This window comes from Triplophysa rosa, linkage group LG1 (assembly GCF_024868665.1).
Source record: "Triplophysa rosa linkage group LG1, Trosa_1v2, whole genome shotgun sequence".
Taxonomy (NCBI): domain Eukaryota; kingdom Metazoa; phylum Chordata; class Actinopteri; order Cypriniformes; family Nemacheilidae; genus Triplophysa; species Triplophysa rosa.
In genome coordinates, this window is record NC_079890.1 from 13,624,550 (window position 1) to 13,644,221 (window position 19,672).

Here is a 19,672-nt window from a genome sequence, read left to right on the forward strand (position 1 = left end):
CCCCCCCCCCCTCTCTCTTTCACTCACTCTCCCTCTCTGTCTTTTTTCTAACTCGTTGTTCTGTTGTCCTTTGTTTGACACTGTGTGTGTGTGTGTGTGTGTCCGTTGGGAGATCCCCTCAGTAATGGTATAAGGGCAACTGGTACAACAGATACTAGCACTTCCTCTTTTTTTTCTCCATCCTTCACTACTTCCCCTCATTTATCATCTCTCTGTTCATCTGCTCCACTCTTTCCAGCTCTTCTTCTCCTCATAGACTCTCACTGTGTTTTTATTCTTTTCTGTAAGCTCTCATGGACTGAGTGTTTTCATCTTTCGATTATATGTGGTTACTTTGGTTAATGTTTGTAGGGAATAAAGATGTTTGGTGTTTAGTGAGTGTGTTACTGTGTAGTGATGTGTTTTCATGATTGTCTATATAACTATCTTGTTGATTTATAGGCGTGTGCTTACAAGGTAGAGCTCGAATGTGTGTGTGATGCGAGACAGCAGGTTGTGTTAATGTCACAGTGAGGTGAAGCTTATTAGTGTTATTTTCCTCACTATCAGACGACTGACCATGCACTGCTAATTGGGAGTTTGTGTGTGTGTTTATGGTTGTGTAGGCGTTTGTGACTATTTTGTGTTTAGTGGCCTGTAACATGGCTGCTAGTGCATCGTATAATAGAGACGGCATAATTATAATTGCATTTTAGAATTAAATGGCTCTGGCAAAGTTTTTGTGTGTATTTGTGCATGCAAATGCATTCTTTTGTGTATCATTGAACAGATTGAACGAAATATGCCTATATGTCTTTGTCTTTTCTAACAGAACGCTGTGTGTGCGTGTTCGTGCCCCAAGGCTCTTCTCTGCTTGAGCTGGGCCTAGTGCCACTAAACCCAGCTTAAGCTGACCTATTTCCAAATCACTACCGCCCCCGACTCACACACACACAGTCTCCACCTCTCATCTCTTTTGCTTGTCAAAAACAATCACACACACAGATTCATACACACTGTGGTGCTACGGCACATCACTGATCAGGACACACTGTACATGTTTGCATGAGCGAAGCAAGCAGATTGTGTGTTTATTTAGCGGGTGTGTTCTCTTTGTATGTGCTCTTGTATCTGTTAATGTGTATCCAGGTTCCTGTAAGAGGCGTTGAGATCGTGCGTGTGTTTGATTTGTCTCTCAGGAAAATCTACTCTTGAGCCGAGTGTTACCTCTACGCACACGCAGTACAACGTGTTGAGCTGGAAATCTTGAGTGTCTGGGATAAATATGCCCAGTGAGGTGAAGTGAACACAGCATGAACTTAAGAAATGTTCCCACAACTTTACAGCTAAAGATTTCCATGACTTTTCCAGTTGTTCATGATTACTTGACACAGCTTCACAAAAATCGGGTCTGTTGATATAATAAGATTTTGATTTGTGGTGATTTTTTGTCGTAGAATATTGAATAAATATTTATAGAACATTTTATTTCTTTGTGCATTCGTATCACTTCAGGTGATAAAGCTTGTTCATATAAACCTAATGGTCATCATACCTTATGCAAACATAGTTGTTCGATGGACTACACTGTTTTAAATACAAATAGACAATATTTGTTTTTCGTAGAGATGATATTTAAAAAAAAAGTATTTCCTTTGTATTATCTTGTATAATCTTAAATGTCTTTATAATTCATTTTAACTTTACTTTGTATTAAAGGAACAGTTTACCCAAAAATGAAAATTCTGTCATCATTCATTTCAAACCTGTATGAATGATTTTTTTTTCTGTTGAACATTAAAGAAGATATTTTTAAGAATGTGGGAAACTTCGCAGTTTGGGGGCACCATTGACTACCATAGTAGTTTTTTCCTGCTATAGTAGTCAATAGTGCCCCAGAACTGTTTGCTTACGAACATTCTTCCAAATTTCTTTTTTTCTGTTCAGCAGAACAACATTTATACAGGTTTGAAACAATTTGAGAGTGATTAAATGATGACAGAATTTTCATTTTTGGGTGAACTATCACTGTAATGAATGGAATCTTAGCCTACATCATCTACATCCTGCACGCTACAGATGACCAATTACGTTAAAAGGGTATTTTCAATACAAAATCTATATTTTTTCAGCACTGCATTGTTAAACGATTTGTTGACATGATAACTCTGACCAACTATAGCCATATAGTATCAATACAGCACTGCAGTTGGGTTTCTGTGCTTTTTCTCATTGACATATAAACCCAGATTGACTAAGATAAACTGTGTTGAAGGCTGTGACATCACAAATGACCAGAACTTTGGGAAGGTCGGAACAGATGGGAACAGTGTGTGTCGGTGTGTGTTTGTATATGTGAATGTGTTTGTAAGGAGGTCATGAGGACGTGAGGACACGTCTGCATCTGCTGTTACTATGATGTTCTCCATTCTGCCACAGCAACACTTATTCATGTACACTCTCTCTCCCTCTCCCCCCCCCCTCTCTCTCTCTCTCTCTCTCTCTCTCTCTCTCTCTCACACACACACACACACACACACACACACACACACACACACACACACACACACACAGAACAGCATAATCCATTGTAAACAGACTTCAGGTCCTCACACAGAAGTGAAGGAGACTGCTGATAGTCTTGGCACACTTGACGCACTTGGGGGCCGACTTGCGTCACCTCCCTCTCTCCTCAGAGTAGTGTGAAAGTCTACTGATACAAACCTGCCATGATGTAACCTCGGTTTAACTTTACTTCTGATTTACCTTGTCAAGTCCTGCGCTAACTCCTCCAATGCTAGATGAGACAAAAGATTGAAAAGAAATATTTCTGTATCGGTTTTTTGTTCACATGTGGATTACATTGCGTTTTGTGGATTACATTGCGTTTTTTGGAATTCTGTGAAATATCTCGGTTCAAGTGATGGTCTATATTCATATTAGAATCTAAAGAAATAAATGCAATGAATACTGACATTCAGAAATGGGACAATCTCCAAAGTCTGGTCTCAAACGCTAGAATGGAGCAAGAGCTGGAGCATGGGACGATGGGTAAAAAGTAAGAGAGGAAGGGGAAAGAGAGAACAGCTGTGTCTCAGTGGCCTTAGAGCTGCAGGTGGGACCTCATCAAACAAAAGACACTCAGTCTTGGCGTCTCTGTCTTTCTCTCTCACCCGCTGCCTTTTCACTTCTTGGCAATATCTCTGTCCTTTTTTCAGTCATGCAGCAAATGAGCGTGTGCTCAAGCTTGTCTGAGAGAGATAGAGAAAGTCTTTTTACCCTTATTTCAATGCTGTCTTTTGATCACGGCATGACGCTGGTTTCAACCACACAGGAGATTAAGCCAGATGTACACCTGTTCTGGACACGCACACGCACCGACACTGTAATTGGCTCATTGCAGGTTAGTTCAGGTTAGCGTGTTTATGCAACTTCAGAGCGAGTGGCAGCATTGTAGAAGCTATTAGCGGCTAAACATGGGACCTGTCCCAAATGAAGCAGACAACCCTAGTACCGATTAGAAGCATGACACTTGATGGATGATAGTTGATCAAACACAGAGGGGTTTAACGTGAACTTACTGTAGACTCTTTAAATGTATGGTGTTTAACTGCCATAGAAGAACAATTTTTGATTTTATGGTTCCATAAAGAACCTTTATGTTGTTCTTCAAACAATGAAATGTTAAGAAAGTAATAGTTCTTCTGATAACCTTTGAGTGAATGGCTCTTTGGGGAACAAAAAATGGTCCTTCTATGGCACCTCTGTGAAGAACGATTTGCAGCACCTTCATTTTTAAAAGCGTGTGTGTTTGAGTGATTATAGAAGAAAAAGAAAACAAAATTATGCAAATTATTATGTCTGGAAATTTTTTGGTGTACAGTTAACTGCTCTCACTCTCGCTTACTCTCTCTCTCCTTTTTCCCCTCAAAAGTCCCGGAAAGTGACTCATGGTAAAAGTGTAAATAGGTCTATATTTTCAGCGTCTGTATATGTTTACATGGTATTGTTTGGGCATGTGTTCGTGTATGCAGTTGTGTACCTGTTTGTACTTTGTTGTCTGAGAGTGATACAATGCACACCCTGCTTTATAATGTTTCACGGACATGAATGAAGTCTTTGTAAAAGGGAATTTCCTCGGGTCAAGCCAATCCACCCTATACTTACATCATGACATGTGGAAAAGCCTTCTTCATTTTTGAAACTGATATGCACCTCATTTTTCCCAAGTAACAATAGCTGAGACTTTTATATATATGTCCAAGACACGTTAACCTTCCAAAGTGTCAAAAATGAAATAACAATAACACAGTGTATGTCTGTTTGTGAAATATCTGTTTGGAGATATTCAGATCTTTATAAAGCAAAGATCTAGGTCTTCCATAAATGGATTCTTTGGAAAATAAAGCAGTGACCTTGATGTTATACAGGTACTTCAAAGTAATGCACTACATAATACCACGGTATTACTTTGGTACATATAGAAAACAACATTGAAGCTCCTTTTGTTACTTACTGTTAGTGTGGAGCTCGAGCAGTTCTATTTGAACAGATAAATTAAATAACAATTGTAATACAAGACGATTATAGACAGGGGTAAACAGAAAGTGTATATTTACATTTACACACTTGGCAGATGCTTTTATCCAAAGCGACTTACATTGCATTGTTTCTGAGTATGCGCAATCCCTGGGATCAAACCCATGACCTTTACGCGGCTAGCGCCACGCTCTAACCACTGACTTACAGGAAAAGAGCACGAGAAAACAAGTATACAAGAAAGAGACTCGTGCATGTATTTGTGTGCTCAATATTGCCCAGTTTGTCTCCGTACCATCGAGTTCAGCAGTGGTCTGCTGTCTGTGGGGGAAGGGCATTTACAAAGCCATTTATTTTATTACTCTTCCATTCAGCCCTCAGAGGCTCTGTAATCTGCCTTTAAACCATTACTGCAGGAAGAGAGAGAGCGAGAGCGAGCAAGAAAGACTGAGAGAGAGAGAGAGAGAGAGAGAGAGTTAGCCATTGAGGGATGGAGCTAGGGGCGGGCACTCACACTCAAGGGGCCTTCCCTTAGGGCCGGGCTTACAGTAAAGCAGCTGGGTATACGCACACACACACACACACACACACACACACACACACACACACACTGACCATCACCAAAAGAAGGCTCCGTTGTATGCCTGTGAATACATTAAATGCCATTTGTGAATGAGAGCGTTTGGTGTAGAAGCTCATTATGGGGTTCTGAAGTTCATGACCCGTGACGCATCCAATGTTTTTACTGTTTGGTTTTGCGTGTTTGTTATTGTTTTCACACATTTGGTGAATAAGGAAAACTATTTGATGGAAAATGCTCATTGTGTATATGCAGCTTAATAAATAATATTTATTGTTAAATGGTGGCCAGAAGAACTAATGATAAGCGTGATGTGTGAGAAAGCTTGTGCTATTTTTGGATGTGTGCACACCTGCTGCTCTGCATGTCTTTCTGAAGAATCCAAGCCAAGCTTGTGAATCTGACATAATATAATGAAAACTTTGCAGAGAGCCTGTTTGATAAGGATTGGGCAGCACAATATTTTCCAGCTCAGGTATAAGTGCTCCAATTCTTAACTACACATAAAGACATATAAAGGAATTAAAGGCTTAGCTTGATCATTTGAATCAGGAGTGTTAAATAACTTTTAAAATGTACACTGTGGGACCCAACAGGACCCAAAATAAGAAACTGCTTTAAATGTTTGTGTGGTTGTTGCTTAATTCATCGAGCATGGTGCTAGTAACTCCATAATCGTGGGTTCTTTTCATGGGAAACACACAAACTGATGCACTGTTTGGCACTGTGGATAAAAACGGCTGCCAAATCCATGAATGTTGAAAAATGTAAACTCTACATTAATGGTCTCTACAAAAATGGTTAACTGCTGAATATGAATACTGGGTTGCTTATTATCTTAGAAGAGTGTGTTACTGTTCATACAGGAACATCACTCTGCCCTCCTCTCTCTCTCTCTCTCTCTCTCTCTCTCTCTCTCTCTCTCTCTCTCTCTCTCTCTCTCTCTCTCTGTCTCTCTCTCTCCTTTCAGATTGTCTGTCATTCTTTATTCAGCCTTGTATTCATTTTGATTCTGCTCTCGCAGCTGACAAGTGTGAAATGAATACAGTATCTGTTCACTCCCTCTGTTCTTCCCTCTCCCTCCCTCTCTTTCTCTCTCTCCTTTGTGTGTTTTTGAGACTAGATTCTGAAGATTTAAAGAGTCGATTCTCTCTAAGCCTTTTCTTATCTGGGAAGACACAAAAAAATGAGTATCTTTCTACAGTCTATTTGCTCCTTCTCTCCTGCTCTGGGGATAAACTGTGATTGTGTGTTTGTGCGAGTTCGAGAGAAAGAGAGAGGCTGAAACATAACTGCTCAGGCAGGGAGAGAGTTTTTTGGATCATGGGGTCACAAGGTGAAAATGTCAGAGGGTTAAAGTCGGCACCAAGCCTTTTAGAGAACATAAAGAAAATAGATTAAGATGTATTTCTCAATATTGATCTTCAATATTGATACAAATCTTTTGTATCACTGTACATGCATTTTCTGTCTGTGGCAATTGCAATTGATCACAAAAACTGTTATTTCATCAAAAGGAGCTTATAATAATTATAAAGGCACATCTTATCCAAAAATGTCAATTATTTTCTCATCCTCGTGTCATTCCAAACCTGTATGACTTTAATTCCTCTGTAGAACACATAAGAAAATCTTTTGAAGAACAAAATATCTTCTTTTGTGTTTTACAGGATCGATGTACGGGGTTCGACGTTGTAAAACGTTGTAAAAATGTAGCAACTAAAATGTGTTTTTCCTAGTGTCATTTTTTGCATGAAAAAGTTACTTTCACCGCACAGGATATCATTCCTGGTGAAAAATATATCCAAGCTGCCATAAAAAAAGCAACCAAACAAAAGTTTCTCTTTTATGGAGATGTTTTGACACCATTAGATTTGGATGTGCCGTGATGCCTTCCCACCTCCAATACCAGCATTAATCTGTTTTCAGACACAACCGTATGTCGGTAATGTCCATTTTTCACTCTGCCACAGTATCTATAAGTAAACGGCTATAGTTACGCACGTTCATGTGTGGTCAATGTCACATTCCTCAGTAAAAAACAGGAATTCAATAGACTGAACATGTGTTTGTTACTGGTGCTTTGATGCAGGAATGTCCAGCGAGACTAGCGGAGCTGCTAAATTAGCCCTACCCTGCAGCTGCTCTTATATATAGCCACACACTTTCTCACACTCACTCCATCTATCTCCTGATTTATTCATAAAAGTGCTTGGATGTACATTAAAACGGGCAGAGGAAGACTGCGTCTGGTCAAAATGACTACAAATAGCTATAAATGCAGTAAAAACCACTGAATGAACACTTCCTATCTGCATGAACACAGATGTGCCTCCACACACATCCAAACAAAGACACACTGTCTTGCGTTTCTTTTCTCTCAGTTTCCTTTTGTCTTTGTCCTGCGTTTATCTTTCGCTATGAAAAGGCTGTGCATCTATCTCTCTCTCTCTCTCTCTCTCTCTCTCTCTCCTTGCAAGTTCATTGACATTCATTGAACGCAGCACAGAGCGCTCAGACCTTCGGGCACTCTGAGTCTGTTTGTGTGTGTATGCTAGGATTTGTTCATCTCTCTGGCTCTGTGATTGTTATTCTGTATCAATAATTGAACTAAGTCACAATTCCGGTTTTCTTACAGAATAATCATGTAAAGCGAACAGATGGAGCAGCATGCTTTTGTGCTAGTATATACTGCAAAAATCATTTTCTTAATGAGGATTTCTTTGTCTTGTTCTCTACAAAATATTGAAACAAATATTGGAAACATTTACCTTATGAGCAAAAGGGTGTGAGATATTAAGGCTTATTTTTTCTTATTTAAGTGTTTTTTTCTGTTGTGGCACACACAGATTTTTCTTTCACTTGTTCATTTGTGCTAAAACTTAATTTAAAAACCTAGTGCTAAAAGAGAACATGCACTCATATTCACATTCTCAACCTTTCAAACAAACCTCGTATCTCGCTTCAATTTATTGTTTAAAGTATGTCTATGTTTAGATATTTTTACAGGAAAACAAGTGAAACATTTTTTCATATTCTGGTGGAGAGAAAGAGAGAGTGGAAAGTGTATTAGGGTATTCCCTCACTCTGATCGCTCTCTTGTGCTTGTTACTCGTCATTTACTGAAATCAAAACCGGAACAAAATCCTAAAACCGCAGAAACAAACATTTACACTTACGATTATGAGAGCGATTATCGAGAAAGGAAAGAAAAACAAGCGCTGACTCAGAGTAAAAGTGTCACCGCTGTGTAAACATCACTTATCTCTTCATCCTGATGAGAAACAAAGGGACAAACCACATCAAAAAAGCTCTTCTCAAATATGTCGCGCTGAGCTCATTGGAGCCCTGTAATATGTAGACATTGACTGCTTTCTCGTTGGTGCAAGTGAATGACAAATAGGTCCAATGAGGAGAGATTGATTCGGTCATACAGTCAATGTGACCCGTAGACCGACTGTTGTCACAAGTAATGAATATCAAGTTGCAGTATTGAGGGTTTGTTGTATTTTTAGATTGTATACAGGTCTATAACAGGAGTTAGTGGATAAATGTTCTGTTTTTAGACTTATTTTATTATTTTTAAGACGTACTGTGTATGTGGGTGTGAGCTACATTAAATGGTTGATGGATTAAAAAATAGCATTACATTACGCAATATAGGATGTATATACATTGATGTACATACATACGATGTATGTCATTTGTTGGACGATGTGGTGTCTTATTATCCACAGATAGAGTCCATAGATGTCGTAGATTATAGATAGATTTAAATGAATAATGAACAGATAAAATTAACTTGCAATATAGATGGACATGATAAATGACCACTTCTTACATTTATACTACAAATATGAAACCTATCAAACAATTTTCATAATATAGCATCATTTTTAATCATATAGTGACAATCGCTCGCACTGTATATAGATTATATTTAAGATAAAGGACTGAACTGAAATCAGTGATCAGTTTAACTTCTTATTCAATTATCCACACAATTATTACTTTCTAATTGTGGTTTTAACACCATTGTTGGCAGTAGCACATTATGGGGATTGAAGATCTAGTAATCGGATGGTTAGCAGTTCATGAACTGTAGAATTATAGGGATTCCCTATCTCCACTTTGCCCTTGAGCAAGACACTTAACCTCGGGCTGCTCCTGAGGGAAGGGACCCTGCAATAAATGTGCTTAAGTCTCTATGGGTAAGAAAATGTCTGCTAAATGAGAATGTTAATAAGTACTTATAAGGAATTTCTATTAGAAACTTTTGTAATAATAAAGAGCGCATAAACACTAGCAATTACATCCATTCTATTTGAATTCTCGATTAAATCTCTTAGCCCGTTTTCTTTTCTAGCCAATATTTGATCTTTCACCATATGAATCTTTTATTATTTGGTCAGAAAAATAAAAAGGATGCTAGTTCAATTATGTACAGTAAGAGTTGCCAAGAATATATGCAATGAACAATATGTGTTAAGATATATCTCAATTTAGAAAGTCTAGACTGATTTGGTGAATCCTGAACGCAGGCTTTACTTTTCTATTGAGCAGATTTAGCTTTTCTTTTAAAAGGAGTAGACAAAATATTCTTTATTGTCCTTTTTCAAAAGAGAATTGATTGATTCATTTTTCTTTGTTTCGATTCACTGCTAATCAGTCTCTTTTATATTTACGGCTTTGTGTGTCCAGACCTCAGTTTTTTAATAAAGCCTATTAGAGCTATAGTTTTATTGATTGAATAAGTATCTCAAGCTGATGCTCTTCAAAGCATTGATACATTTCTTAAGGGCTGAATATTTTAGGCTAAATCAGATGTCATTTGATCGAGAGAGAGCGAATATTCAGTATAATTGGTGACATGCTCTTGAGTCTAAATCCCTATTAATAGTAAGAAAAATGTATTTAAATCCTCTGAGCAAATGCATAGTAGCAAGGTCATACTGTTGTGAATATACAAGATGACCATGATTGCATTAGTGCTGGAGAAGACACTCAAAGACAAACTATCACCAGAGCTGAGCATAAAAAAACTAAGACACAGACACGCGGTCACACACACACAGTGGCGCATGGCTGGCGGGCTATTCTTTGTTTATTAGCATATCTAGATGACAGTGCCATCGCAGAGGCAGCGGTAATTAAGGGCACAACAATGGAAAACGTAATGATGATTGGCATACCATTACATGCCACGGGGGAGGAGGGAGGGAGACAGCGAAAGACAGAAAGAATGCAGCGGGAAAAGAGATAAATGAAGAAGCATGCTCTTTTAATCTCAGCAGTACCTCCACATGTATGCGGGTTTCAGTGCGTGTACGCTTGTGTGTTTGCTTTCTTGTTAGTTTGTGGCCAAACTTGTTTCCTTTCCCGGACAAATCACTTGTTTTCCTTCCCCCTCCCGGTCAAACAAGCACACTGATTTCTTGGAGATGGCTAATTCAGAAGAGAGGAATCTTCTTTCTCCTTGCTTTTATAGCCTTACAACATCCATCGTTTGAACATCTCATGTCATAAAAATCCACTTGGTAGCTAATTCATTTTTACATGTGTATTACATTGTACTTGCACTCTATTGCATGTAATGTCTTGCACTGTGCGGTGTAACTACATTAGTAGTGTGTATATGTGCACTATACATTTCATGTTGCTGCTGTTAGTATTTGATGTCTCCACAGGGAACTGGACTTGAAAATAGTGAGTGTTTTGGACTTTCTAACATGTAAAGGCAGATTATTCCAAAGTTTAGGCCCCGCCACTGCAAACGCACGGTCACCTCTATTCTTTAATCTTACACGGGGGACAATCAACAATGAATGGTCGGCGGACCTAAGTCCCCTCGACGGAGCGTGAGACTGTATTAACTTTGACAGATATGACGGTGCCAGACCATTTAATGATTTAAAAACCAAAATAAGAATCTTAAAATCAATTCTGAACCGAACAGGAAGCCAATGAAGAGAGGCCAAATGGGAGTAATGTGTTCCCACTTTTGTGTTCCCGTTAGCAAACAGGCTGCAGCATTCTGAACCCTCTGCAGTCTGGTGAGGCCTGGCTAATGCCTACATAAAGTCCATTGCAGTAGTCAAGACGGGACGAAATAAAAATGTGAATAATCCTTTCAAAATCTTTAAGAGACAGAAAAGATTTAACCTTAGAAAGTTGCCTCAGCTGGAAAAACTAGATTTAATTACCAGATTAATCTGTTTGTCCAGTTTAAAATCATTATCCATTAAAACACCCAAGTTTTTTACAGAAGGCTTCACAAATGGTTTTAAAACACCCAAATCCAGGTCAGGAGCCCCACAGGCGCCCCCTGATTCAAGCAGGTTAAGTACATGTATCTAACTCGGCACCTCTTTTAAAGTTGTGTGTCTTTGTGAATGTATGAGAGGTCGTCTGCATATCTTCATATATTACATCTGACAATATGCACACATTAGGCGTGCTTGCGTTGGTCTTCAAGACGAAACTCTCGAAAAGTGACTCCAATTTCTGTTTCTTTTGGCAAAGACCCTTTCTCTGCCCTGCTCTGTCTATCTCCCCCTTTCTCTCTCTCACACACAAAGTCTTCATCCTGTGTTCTGAAACAGGAGGGGCTGTCCTTAGTTACCCTCTTTGTACAGTGAAACTTGGGAGGAAGCAGCTTTCTTCTAATCTTCCTTTTAGCCATTCCTCAGATAACCTTAAACTAACTTGTAATTAATGTTTTTTCTGTTTTGGTCTTTATGCTTTTTTAATGTGCTTTATTTTTTCATTGTATTATTATATTTATTGACTGAGCTGGGTAGTTACGGATTACATGTAATCTGGATTACGTAATCAGATTCCAAAAATCAAGTACTTGTAGTTAGAGTAAACTACATCTACAGTTACTTTTTTATGGATAACATGATTACATATTATTCACAGAATGGCAGTAAGTTGTTTACAGTTCAGTGATTTTCCCTTCTTTTTTTTCTTTTTTTATTTAAAAATTCATTTTTTTTATAATAAACATACCTACCTTTTACATATGTTTGTGATTCTTCAAGCTTTTTCCGGGAGAGAGGGGAGGGGTTTACAATCGCACAGTGATGCAAAATGAAGTGGCACTCAGCATTTGATGGCTGGATGTATAGACACTATGGGTGTGACGAGACAGTTATCCCACGAAATGAGACGAGACACAAGCTTGGGTTCACAAGAACAAGATTTTACCCTATTTTTAAGTATTCCTCAGTGATGAAATATATGAAAAAAAGTATTTTATTCAACAGAAAATAAAAAATGCAAAATAGGTGCATTTTGATAATTTATAATAAATTAATCTATTTTTGTGAATTATATGATTCAAAAGTGGCAGGGCATCTTCAAAACTAATTTCACCATCAAACTCCATCGTGCTGATATAACAATACCTTGACGAGAAATCTTCATGACTGTAACTGAGATTGCCAATTAATATTTCTTAAAAAGTGTAATGCCAAGTCGAGCATGTCAAGAAACAATGGCTCCCCTCTTATATCAATTTTAATTAAAAGTAAAAGGGCTTAAATACACTACCACATATTTTTATTACTAACATATTTATTGACCTTTTTAACTTTAGCGTGTTATTATTTTAATTGAATGTTTATATATTATTAGGGATAAAATGAATATGTCAGAAGAACTGCCTCAACATATCCAAAGTTTATCTCAATACGCACTCCGTAGTCCGGTGTACATTGTTTTAAAGTGATTGTTTTAAAAGTTAGCAGCCTGCCCTGTATATTCAATTCCAACTATTTTTTGGGTTGTCTGCTGAATATAACTCTCACAGTCTCCTGCCCAATTTTTGTGAAGACTAAGAACAGTGAATTTGATGTTAATTTAGACCTCCAAGATCAATTTCAATCATTTAAGCAGGCTTCCTGCCACTGCATCAGAAACAATACCGACACAAATTTCCGACACAAATACTAAAAACAAACTACCCAAATACTACTTTTATCAGATCAAGCACTAGCTGTAAAGTGTATTGTACTTCATCTACCTGTTGATGAGACTATCCATCATCTGCTGTGCTGTGAGCGGAGTCCGTGAACGCAGACTGTGAGCAGGAAATGGAAAACCCGGAGCGGAGTACACGGATCTCTTGCGGAGTGATAACAGAATGCTTTCAGCAGGGATGTGAGTCCATTCAACTTTACTCATACAGCCTATCATGCAGTTCGCTGTAGACATGTGCACGATTAATTGCGGTTACCACTAAATCCTGCTGTAATCGAGCTGGCTGCGATTATGCAAGGCATCGATTATTTTATTTATGCGTAGCTTGTCCGTGAAGCAGACGTCTGCCAAAGCTTGTCAAAATTAGCGGAGAACATAGAAGTTGCACAGACGTGCAGTATAGGCTCACAATTGTAAAATAATAATAAATATAATTTCAGGAACTTCAAGGCCCCTCACATGCCAAGGCTCTATGTACTCGCCCTTTTCCCCCAACTTGCGACGCCCCTGCCCCTAATAGATACCCTTTCAATTTTAAGGAAACTCATGGAAAAACTATTCAGTGTTACTATCAGAGTCAACACTAACAACAAGTTATATGAGTCTTATTATTTTGTCTGTACTGTACATTAAAAAGATGCTGCTTCAATCTATGTAACATCAAATAAGATTCAAGTCAAAAGTAATCTAAATGTAATCCAAAAGTAGTCCAATTACATCACCAAAAATGTGTAATTTAGAGATTACGTTACAGACTACAAATTTTGACATGTAACCTGTAATACCCAGGTCTGTTTATTGATGTATTTGTATGTGTACCAGTTTTGTTTACACACCTAGCAATAAGCTGTTTCTGATTCTGAATCAATCCCTTTGACTTGGTTTAATTTACTGAATTAATCATTCAAATAATAAAGTGCTAAAGATTCAGTAACTTTGTCGGCATCTGCAAAGAGTCTGAAAGCTTCTGAATGATTCGTTCTAGCTGATTGAACTGACAGGGACACCGCGGTTGAATAATCAGCCGTTGCAGAGGTGGATTGATAGAAGCTGTCATGGAAATCTGTGTGTGGAGCTGATGGGCAGTTCCAGAAAGCATAAACAGTTAGGAGACAAATATCATTGCATAGAAATAACCCGATGCAGACCTTTTTTTGCACTATGCATAGACTATCAAATCATCCTATTTAAGTACCAAAGCGTTTACATGGTCCCCAAAAATACTTAAATAAAAACCATGGTAATATCATGGTACACACCTTTAAACATAGTAGACATTGATATTGCCATAGTACAATTCTTTTTTTGTTAGTGGTTATGTCTCAGAAGCAGTTTAGGCATTTTATTTTAATTGAACACCCACCAAATCCATCTATCCAATCAATGAAATCTGCATGCACAGATATGCACACAGACTGCACTTACTTACTAATCTACGTTTGTGTATGTATGTGTGGTTTTGTGTGTATACACTGCAGCTTTAATGAGATTCTAAACAATGCATTCTAATGTATGCCTTACCAGCTATAATTATGAAGAATATGTACAGCAGTGTGGATGATAGGACTGCTCTCTTTCTTTCTCTCTTTTGCCAGCGCTCAGCACTGACAGATGGCTGTGTCAGTCATAATGGGACAAATCCGATCGCTACCGAATGAAAGGCCTCCCTCCAGCAGAGACAGAGAGAGAGAGGGAGAGAGAGAGTCGATGTGTCTGTATTGATGTGTTTACTCGGGGTGAAATTGGCATCCATTAGAGAGAGGATTGCGTGTGTATGTGTTAGGCTCTAAAATGAAGGCTGCATTAATTCATATTCTGTTACATATGCACAGACACTCTTCCTCTTCGTCACTGTTTCAAACACAGACACACACGGGCAGGGTGGACTGCACAGACAGCTTGGCGATGCCGAAGAAGGTGTGGTGTGTCTCCAGAGTTCTATTGTTCTAGCCGGAGAGGAATCTATGTGGAAAACCTTGTAGATAAAAAGGGGTGGAGGTAAAGGAAGAGAAAGGAGTGCTTTTGTAGGAAGTTGGATCACTGTGTCTGCAACTAAGGTTTTTGAGAATAATGTGAGGTGTTGTACTTAACAAATAATGTTTATATATTCATGTATTGTATTTAGATGTAGTCAGTGTAGAGAGATATATGTCAATGTTTTTTTCTTCATGATACGTATAAGGCCAGATTGTGTAATGGTAACTGGTAAGTCTAGGAAAAAGCTTAAAAATGCATAATAGTGTCAAAATCCTAATAAAACAGAGAATGAAGCAGAAGAAACATGAATGCAAAAGTAAAAATACTCTACATTGTTCTGTAGCTGGAATGTTACATAAATTATTTATTTAAACAAGAATGTGTCTCTGTCTTTTTTCTCTCTCTCTAACTCTTAATCTTTCTGTAAGGTTAAAATTGGCATGGAACGCATGGGATTTCTTTTTCCACTGGGTTTCACATTTGCGAGGCTGGCTTTTCAGCTATCTTACCACTGAGCTCTTAAATTACGTGGTGGTCATCTTTGGTTATAAAAAAACTACACTACAAATGTGTTACTCTCACCTGCTATTGTCACCTTTTCTTGTTTACTTTATAAAAATAATTTAAAGTTAAATGAATACACCATTAGAGCCTAGCAGCATTTTAACTTTCGTTCAGTGCTTGCTTTGTTGCTTTCCATAATAGGAATTCCTTTGGGCAACACATCTGAAGAAATGCCAGCCTCTGTCTTTATATTGTGTGATTTGCAAGTTTGCAAACAACTTCGTTCTGAATGTCAATGAGTGGTTTTTGATTGGCGGCTCTTTAGTTTTAATCCGCTAAGAGGGCTCTCCAGAGGGGTAGAATTGTGAGGACGGGGTAATGGAGAAGGCGTGCAGGGTTTTGACCCACGCACTAATGGAAACGGTCTATTGAATGATCCCACTTCTGGCACCATTGGACAACAGCTGGGCCCTTGGAAGGCTCAGGACCAAAAAAGCCCATTTTGGAAAGGCATTCATACTGAGAGTTTAGAATGATAGAGCCTTGAGATCCCCACAGACAATTTGTGGGTGGTGACAAACCAGTCTGCTCATGGTAACACAATCAAGCCACTGCCAATAGAGCTAAATATATACTCGATAAATGTGAATGAATGTTCAGATTGAGGCAGTTATGGATGTTGTCACACACCATCATCTTGTTCTATTATTATTTAACGATGACTTGCAGTGGTAACATGAACATATCTTTTTTGTCTCCTCAGCTGCCAGGATCCCTAAAGAGGAAATTGACTGGGGCCACGGAGAGTTCTTCATCTTTAAACAGGGTCTCTGACACGTCTATGACCCAAGGAGGTGCCAAACGACTATGTCTGGAGGATGTCACCCTGTCCATGGGTTCAAGTTACCCTCAGACCCCATTCCCTTCTGGGATTGGAGGTGTTCTGGGAGGTAATCGACTGAACAGTAACAACAATGGTTTGGGTTCACCATATTCCGTACCCCCAAACTCTAGCCCTGGATCCACACCAGGGGGTGGGGGAGGCTCAGGGGGCTTGGCAAATAACTTTAACCCAAATGGGAGTTCAGTCACTCCTTCAGTAGAACAGGAACTGCAGGAGATTTTGGATGAACTCACCAAGAACCCTGATCCCTCTCTACCAGAGCTTGACATTGAGAAGATACTTGGTAAAGAAAGTGATGACCATGCAGGTAGTGCTGGAGGTTTTGTCCACCCGGAGGGTAATGGGACTCCCAAAAGGTCCCCACAGAGACAGTCACATTTAGAGGCCCACCTCACTCAGTCCCCCGGTTTCTCTCAGGCTGGTTCCCCTCAATTGGGTTCAAGTCCTGCAGGGGCACCATATACCATACCACACCCTTCCAAACCAGTACAATCTCCACTCTCAGCATCACCTCTTTCGTCGTCCTCTTCACAAGGGCAGAACCAATCACCCATGCTCTCTGCCGCCTTGTCAAGTCGACCTGCATCCAACTGGCACGACGTGTCCAGAGCCCAACACCTTCAACAGATGGCAACAAATAGTAAGCACCATCCTTCCAACAATGCAGGTCCACCATCTGCACAGTCGGGGTTGTCTGGATTGGGTCAACAGAGCACTTCCTGGGCTGGTCCTTCTCCACCCTACCGACCAGCTGACAAACTACCTAACACATCTCCTCATCAACAGCCCTTCAGCCCAGCAGGAAATATTCAGAGCCCCCAGAATTCTTTAATCTCTAGTATGGCTCCGGCCCCATCGACTGGACCTTCCCCACCCTACAGACCTGAAAAGCTTGCTAGCCCAGCAATAGCTCAGCCTCCTTTTAGCCCCCAGAATAGTCTTCTGTCAGGAAATGCTCCATCAGGGGGTTCAGGCACCGCTATCCAAGGTTCCCAGGCAAGTTATCTTGCTGGTGTGGCCCCAACATCAAGCAGCACTCGACCATCACCTCCTTACCGACCAGATAAACATCCCAGCCCAGCTGGGCAATGCCAACCAGTGGCGCAACCCTCCACTCAAGGGCATCTTTTCAACACACAAAGTAATCAAACGGCCGGTATGTCTAGTCAGCTGTTTAAGGCCATCACATCCAACCAGCCGCCTAGCAGCAGCCTTAAGCTTCTAATGCAGGCACAAACAGCACAGGGGAAACCTTCACTAAGCAAGACCACCATAGGTGGTATGGGTCCAGAACCGTACTCTTTCAATAACACTAAGCCATTACGACATTTTGACCCAGATCCGTCTGTGGCCAAAATGGGTCCTCTGGCTGTGGCAGGATACCGCAGTGGTGGCATGCAGCCCACACCACCCACATCAGCCGGCGGACACACTCATCTACTGCCGCAGCGCATGCAAAGGGGGATGCAGGCAGGTGCTATTGGGCCTCATTGCAGAGATGTAAGTACTTTCACGTATTTGTTAAATTGCGGTGTAAGCTGTTCATCTACATGAATAAATATAACTATCTGTTAAGTCCAGGCTAAAGTCGGAAAATCTAATTATGAGATAATGAGCATTAAAAGTTAAATTTTAACCATTAAATTTAATCTTTGACAAGGTTATCTTTTTACAGAATGTTGTTTACATTTTGTAAGAAAACAGTACATCACTACAAAATAACTTTAGCTGGGTTTTCACAGACTGGGTCACAAATAGTACACTACAAAGATGAATTCCTTGTTTTTGGAAGTTTATGCTTAAAACAAGAAAAAACACTGCATATGGACCAAGAAACATAAATTCATGAATGTTCTTACCTTGGTAGATTACCTTACCTACCTTAGTAGATGTTTTCTTGTTTTAAGCATAGACTCACTTGGTTTTGAATTTTTTTTCTACAAACAAGACTTAAGACCAGATTTATTAATAGCTTGTGTGAGCGCAAATGCTTTTGGCGTAAAAACTATTGTCAAGATTTACTAAAGACACTAAGTGAAAGATTTCACTGAAAATATGTGGACACAGTTTTTTTTGTGACTAACCTTATTGCATATGAATTTCTAACGTAAAATTCATGGCATGAATTTTGAATCACGTAAGGCAATATACTAACATTTGCGCTCGTCAGTTTACTGGTATTTGCTAGCACTGGTATTTTAAAGTGCAAAAAAGCATATCTTAAACCCTGCACTAATTTGCGCTGCTCTTGGTAGATTATGTCGCTCATTATGGAAATGAGATATTGCGCCTGTGTTTTTTAATTTGCGTCTTAATGTGCGTCACTAAATCAGCCGCAGAAATTTCCACACGCTCTCACGCTAATTTGCACTGTTTAGTAAATCTGGCCCTTAATTTTGTTGCTCAAGTAAATGTACCTTGATTTAAAAAAAATTGTCTTGTTTTCAGTACAAATATCTAAGATTTTTTTTTTTGGATTGTGGTATTCCATTTATTGTGTTCTTGTTGGGAATTTGGTGCAAGTTTAAGGGTGTTTTCACACATAAGGGTTTGTTTCGGAACCTGGTGCATTTTCTCTCTTGGTTCGATTCGTTTAGGCATACAGGTGCTGGTCATATAATTAGAATATCATCAAAAAGTTGATTTATTTCACTAATTCCATTCAAAAAGTGAAACTTGTATATTATATTCATTCTTTACACACATACTGATATATTTCAAATGTTTATTTCTTTTAATTTTGATGATTATAACTGACAACTAATGAAAATCCCAAATTCAGTATCTCAGAAAATTAGAATATTACTTAAGACCAATACAAAGAAAGGATTTTTAGAAATCTTGGCCAACTGAAAAGTATGAACATGAAAAGTATGAGCATGTACAGCACTCAATACTTAGTTGGGGCTCCTTTTGCCTGAATTACTGCAGCAATGCGGCGTGGCATGGAGTCGATCAGTCTGTGGCACTGCTCAGGTGTTATGAGAGCCCAGGTTGCTCTGATAGTGGCCTTCAGCTCTTCTGCATTGTTGGGTCTGGCATATCGCATCTTCCTCTTCACAATACCCCATAGATTTTCTATGGGGTTAAGGTCAGGCGAGTTTGCTGGCCAATTAAGAACAGGGATACCATGGTCCTTAAACCAGGTACTGGTAGCTTTGGCACTGTGTGCAGGTGCCAAGTCCTGTTGGAAAATGAAATCTGCA

General features: G+C 39.2%; 1 protein-coding gene across 1 annotated transcript in view; it reads left to right on the top strand.

Annotated features, from left to right (window-relative positions):
- Positions 1–19,672, top strand: part of si:ch73-211e3.1 (trithorax group protein osa) — a 70,129-nt gene that overhangs the window by 19,612 nt on the left and 30,845 nt on the right. Inside the window, exon 2 of the mRNA XM_057338345.1 lies at positions 16,326–17,966. Coding sequence (XP_057194328.1) covers positions 16,326–17,966 — 1,641 coding nt within the window. The remainder of the gene's footprint in view (positions 1–16,325; positions 17,967–19,672) is intronic.